The 6,324-nt window shown below is 32.3% G+C and overlaps 1 protein-coding gene across 5 annotated transcripts in view; it reads right to left on the bottom strand.

The window, feature by feature from the left end:
* The window catches only part of LOC111439159 (small G protein signaling modulator 1-like), a 10,273-nt gene extending 7,177 nt beyond the window's left edge, over positions 1-3,096 (bottom strand). For 2 of the 5 annotated variants that reach the window (XM_023076921.1, XM_023076922.1), the window contains exons 1-4: positions 2,733-3,096; positions 2,403-2,633; positions 1,864-1,962; positions 1,045-1,148 (exon numbers count right to left, since the gene is read on the bottom strand). In XM_023076921.1, coding sequence (XP_022932689.1) covers positions 1,045-1,148; positions 1,864-1,962; positions 2,403-2,540 — 341 coding nt within the window. In that variant the 5' untranslated portion in view covers positions 2,541-2,633; positions 2,733-3,096. The remainder of the gene's footprint in view (positions 1-1,044; positions 1,149-1,863; positions 1,963-2,402; positions 2,634-2,732) is intronic. The other 3 variants (XM_023076917.1, XM_023076918.1, XM_023076920.1) reach the window with 2 other exon arrangements.
* Positions 3,097-6,324: the final 3,228 nt, after the last annotated feature.

The following is a 6,324-nucleotide window of genomic DNA, read 5'->3' as shown; positions in this document are numbered from 1 at the left end:
GGGGGGGGGGGGGGGGGGGGGGGGGGGTAAGGTGTTGGAAGTTTGTTAACGAACCTAAGTACACTAAGCATAAGATTGGGTTGAATGTTTATGAGGTTGAAAATTCTGGGTGGTTTAGAAAAAGGAAAAGTACAGGGACGAAAGTAGAACTACATTTTCCGAGAACTATCTACATCCCTCAGTTTTGCTCACCTATGAATCCTTTTTGAGGTTTCAATTAACGGAGTATAGAGAGAGTACAAAGCCCTTCATTTATTAATTCCAACAAGAGTAGCAAGATGGAAGCTACTTCAGAGTTTTGAGTTTCCTTTCCATTCATTCATTTCAAGTTTGATTCTGATTAGGAATTAAAAAATAAATAAATAAGAGATCATTTGATCGCTTCCCTTCAGGAGGATTAACAGCATCCGTAAAATTGGGAACGGCATACAATATCAGCTTCTAGCATGGAAGGGTTCGAACCCACCTTTGACCACTGAGTTTCCTAGTAGACTCATAACACTAAAAAATAGAATACTAAAAATGCATGAATGTTGGTCCACAAGGACAAACTCTTGGAATTAGGCAACATTGACAGCCCCATTCTCCATGGAACACAAATGGGCATGGCTTGGTGATCCTTCTAACAACTTCTTGTTGAAGTCATTAGGCAAGGATCTAACTTATAACCACAGTACGGCTCCAACATTCTTCTAACAACAATTGGAAGGACAATACCCTCTAGAAGATCGAATTTCTTGCTGAGAATTAAGCCATAACTCCATCGACACACATTATTTCTAAAGTTTTTAAGTATTAAATATANAAAAAAAAAAAAAAAAAAAAAAAAAAAAAAAAAAAAAAAAAAAAAAAAAAAAAAAAAAAACTAAAATGGGTACAGAAAGTTCAAAAAAACAATTATAATAAATGGATAAAAAGGGGGGATAATTTGTTTCTTGTTGACATACACACAATAGTAAAAGGCACAACTATGTCTATGAACAAGAAAAATAAACACAAATAATCTGACATCACAAAGAATTTTTGTCCAGGTGAGGTAAAAACCTTCGGGCATTTCTTAGTTGGCCGCGGTGCTCAGCAGTGCTACCTACAGCATAACAGCCAAGCAAAAATTCCCATACTTCTGCCCTAATAGACGGATCCACACCCTGCCATACCACAATTAAACTTCAGTGTTGTAATCATAGTAAGTCAATGAAGCATCAATAAAACTACCTCTTTTGTAATCAAGTATAAAGAAAAAAAACCGTAACTGTAACTAATGTCCTTTTCATGTCATTTTTGTCTTCAAAATCGGAGTTTTCTTTTTCATTTTGCAATTGTTTCCTAATAGTTTTGTTGACAAGGTGGAGATCATTTTTGTATCTATGTGGTTGTTTGTACATTTTCTTTATCAATGAAATTTTCCTTTTATCAAAATATATATATATATATATATATACGAAAAACAACTAGAAAATAAAATGACGAGAAAATCACCCAACACATACTCATGTAAAATCAGGTCCTTAAAAATTTGCACTACTAAGCCAGCATAGAAATATGCTGCCTAGTTTCCACTCCTGTTGTAATTGTTTTTTTTTTTTTTTTTTCTCAATTGGTTTATTTTCGACTTCATATATAATGGATGCCAATTTGTTTCCTCATTAAATTTAAACATTTACAAGCAATCCAAATTGCTAATCATGAAACCAAGAAAGAAAAGGGCGATGCTGCCAGTAAATAGCAATAGAAATTAAAGAAAATTATATAACCTAAAAGACCTTTCTCTTGATCATAAAATGTGAGTTTAAAATGACAAAAAAACCTAAGAAATGACTTTTAAGATAGAATTTCGTCATCTTTCATGGTAAGACAACATACCCCCAACACTATTGATTTGAGTGCCTTCTGAAAGCCAAAAGCCTTTCCATCACTATCAAATGTTGCTTGCCACTTGTCTGGCTTCAGCATTCTGTTCACCTGCACCATGGAAACAGCACCACAAACTTTACATGAACACACAAATAAAGAGTCATCAGTCAAAGAACACAATAATCCAACTATTGTGAGATAACAATAGGAAAGGAAAAGAGAGCCCCATTACGTATTTGTATCTTAAAACACTACATAAAGAGAGAACAAAATTGTAGAATAATAAGAAATCTGCCTCGGTACTACTCAAGCCGGGAATTCTCAAAATACAGTTTAAGATCACTGCACAAAATAGCATTATTATGATAACTTGTATTATATAACACTCCACTTGCTTATAAAGTCACTGAATGTTGCTTGACCAATATAATTTAGAAATTTCAACTAAAAATACAAAGCGTACATAAACCGAATAAATAGGAGAAGAAGCAGAACAACATTCAATAGCATTCAGTCACATGCATACTCGTAATTGATGAGAGTCTTACAGCTATAACAACCTTTATGGGCGATTGTGGAAGGCATGGTTCGCCAATGTCTCGCACAATCAAGCCCATTTTCTGCAAACTTGCAGCCCCGGCTTTTGCACAAGTCCATTGCTTATCAGCTTCTCCACCACAAGACATCACAATCCAGAAAACCCAAAATCACCCTTCTTCCTTGCCTCAACAACCCCTACTACCATTGCCCGAGAAAAGCCCGATCAATAAACGTGAATGCTGCAGCAAGGGACTAGTTAAATCAGGACTCTAACTACCCAGAAGAAATAGGCGAGTAACCACAAACAGATAATCAGTAATCACAACAAAAATGATAACCTGGGTTGTAGTCCTGTATTGAAGATATCTCGTGCAAGCAAAAAGAAGTAGAAGAAACACTTGCGAGTACGATAAAAGATGAAGAAAACAAATGCGGCATGGCAAGAAATAAGGGAAAGGAATCAGAAATCAGTGGATGATTGATATCATTGATAGAACTACAAATCGAATCACAGGAAAGAGAGGGCGAGGAATTGATTGAAAAGCGAGAGATTGAAGAAGACCGAGCTGAAGAGATCTCTGAAATTCACAAATAGGTTAAAACTTAGGTTGGGGAAGAAAAATCTCCCTCGCCATTTCCGCGCCAGACGGTTTCCTTTCATTTCTGTCGCATTTCTTCTTTTTCTTTTTTTTTTTTCTTTCTTTTTTCAGACAAACACTCAGAAGCAATACCAAAGCGACAAACTTGGGCAATGTTTTTCTTTTTCATATTGAATTTTCATGAAAATAATAATAAATAAATAAATAAAATGGTTTTTTACATTCAATTTTTATGAAAAAAATAATAATTATTTTGAATTCGATTAATATTATTGTTTTATTTTTATTATTTTATTAAACCCATAATATTCACACTTTCCGTTTACCTTACTTGCGAGCTCAATAGAGGTATCCGTATTAAATTTATTACTTAAAAAAAATAATGTTGCAACAGATTTGCGATTTGAGGACGATTTTTCCATTATTGAAATTGTTTTTACTTAAATTTTGTTCACACGATAGACACGTCTTAGGGCAATAAACGCGTACGTAATTTAATTCCTAAATAATAAACTTAGGTTATAAGATTAAAGGTATTTAGCCCTCAAAATTAGGTTTTTATTGTTTTGGGCTACCATTGAGTGAGCCTAACCCAATTTTCATAAGCCAAGTCCACCATGGATTGGGTTTTATAAGTTGGACCTTTTATTGATTAATACCCTTTTTTTTTTTAACTAAAATTTATTAAATTAATTTCATTTCTTTTTTTTTATTATTAATTTTTGCAACCTTTTATCCCAATATAATGTTATTAACTTCTCTCGAATAAAACTTTAAATTTTCAATATAATAATATAAGTTAACGAAGATGTGATGCTCGGATTACCACCTTCAATACTTAAGTTGGCACGATTTATAGGACGAGGAATAATTTACATTCTCCCAGTTGAAAACGAGTGTTTATACACCTCTTTTAACGTCTTATTGATTTTTTTTTAAATTAAAGTAAAAGAGGATCGTATTAGGTTAGAACATAACCATACTAACTCAAGACATTTTAAGTTAGGTCTTGTGGTTCAATTATTCTCCTTTGATTATATTTTTGTCCCGTATCAGACATTTTAAGTTTTTTAAGGTACAATTTTACTCGTAACGTAAACGAACTGATATTTTCAATATAAACTAAAGAATCTTGATGGGGAATCAAAATCCTAAGTGGGAATCAAGATGGACGGCCGTGATTGTCCGAGATCCATTGGTCATGAAGCCCACGTTCATAGCATATATAATTATAAAGCTCGAGATTAGAATCTTCATTTTTTTATTATATAGTTTGATTGTATTTCGAATACATATGATATAGTTGATTCCACATTCCACACGGTTTGCTAACCTCCCCTACCACATTTTTTTTATTATATTATATACTAAGATCATATTCTTAGTCAAATTAAGTTATGTCGTTTAATGTTTCGATTGCTACATGTAAAATTAATTAACACTTAATTCAAATTCAATTTGCCTACTTTCAATTTCGAGTTGGGTTGACATGATTAAACAATTTTAATTCGTTTGAGTAACAGAGCCGTATCAAAAATATCTTTCTTAAAATATATTATTTATATTTAACGTTATAAAATATTTGATAACTCTCAGAATGAAACACTTCACCGTTCGTGCACGAATATAAATTGTGTCTCTAAAATTTTGATTGGTTATGTCTGCACAGTATCTAAACTTTCAATTTTTGCGTACGGGTATGTATATTGGTTTATATATTAAAAAAAGATACACGAACTTAACCATGGTTATGTCACACTCGGTCTTCCACTTCATACGAAAGCAACCCTTCAAATGTCCAAAAGCTTGTCACTTACTTTTGATTACTCGAGAGTTGTCACATGCTAACCACATTTTTCGACTCGTTAATACTCACCACAACTAGCGAATTGCACGAAGAATATCAAGGGGTCGATTTCGAGAACTACTATTTCAACAAGCTATCATACATCAATAAAAGAAGAGTTGAAACTTCCTACGAACCATTCTATAAGGATAAGGATAAGGATCAATCGTTCACATATGAATACAAAACGTTGAAAATAAATATGCAAACCTTTACTCTTAATTTTATATCTTCCCAAGCTAATCCTTACTGTAACACCCGAGTAAATGAACAGTACACGAATAAACCGGGACCACATTCGAATGAGAGGAATTATGAGAATAGAATGGTTACCTATATCAACAAGATGTACTTTCCTTTTTGTTTCGGTGGTTCTAGAAAAGAACTCTAAAGATATGCAGTGTTTTGCTTTGAGCAATTTTATATTAGGTGACCTCCCGAGAATTTTACTAAGAAGCATGTAAGTGAGAAGAAAGCATGCTAAAAGGATCTGTGTTGATCTATGTGGATAGTCTTCACTATTAAAAGTGAGGAGTAAGTAACATGACCATATCACACGAGAATGTCGTGAACATCTGGATTGTTACCCTCCTTCAAGTTAGGAGTGACTGTAATCTCTACTTAAACCAATTTAAGCATAACCGAGCTGGTTAAGACATACATCATCAACCAAAAGATCATATATTTGAATCTTTACCCACACGCGCGGTTAAATCAATATATAACACACATGGTCTCGAGTATTTGAGCAGAAAAAATGGTACGAAATTGCAAGGTGCTCGTGGCTCGGGTTGGCAATTTAGATATAGAAGAGAGAATTAAATAAGAGGTTGTTTTGGTCAGCTCAAAATTGTCCACTTTCAATTACAACTTGTGGTTGTGTTGTTTTGTTTTGAAAAAGGTAGGCTGTCTTTGAAAGCAAAGTTGTACTTGTGGTTCCACTTGTTTACGTAGCCAATATAATTACAACCACTTGATTACGATTCATATAATAATTAAACTTTACAATATAATTGTAACACCCTTCCCAAACTTAGTTTAAAAACAAAGCTATTATAATATACGAGTTGAAAATTCATATTTAATTGATTAATGAAATCGAGACATACCATTTTATTTAAATTTGTTACGTATGGATTAATTTAAATATACATTTATGTATATTTTAAACTCTATTTAATTTTTTTTCTTAAAAAAATAATAATGAGTACTCTAAAAAAAACTATAATTAACGAACTTGGTGGGTTTTCTAATTTTTATTTAATATTATAATAATTAAATTACTTTAGTTTATTACTAATTAAATTAAATCTTAATTTGTATTAATTATTTGTTTTAATAAAAAAAATATAAAATATATTTTAAAAAAATTTATTAAGTTAAATTTCAATATAGAACATAGTTTTCAATGCCTTTTTCAACCCACAGGAGCTGTCCCTTTTGCACTCTGAATTTTGGGAAAGGAATATTTAAATTAGATTCCAA

The sequence above is a fragment of the Cucurbita moschata genome, unplaced genomic scaffold (assembly GCF_002738365.1).
Source record: "Cucurbita moschata cultivar Rifu unplaced genomic scaffold, Cmos_1.0 Cmo_Scf00086, whole genome shotgun sequence".
Classification (NCBI taxonomy): domain Eukaryota; kingdom Viridiplantae; phylum Streptophyta; class Magnoliopsida; order Cucurbitales; family Cucurbitaceae; genus Cucurbita; species Cucurbita moschata.
The sequence above is the reverse complement of the archived record's forward strand: the minus strand, read 5'-3'. Positions and strand labels throughout refer to the sequence as shown.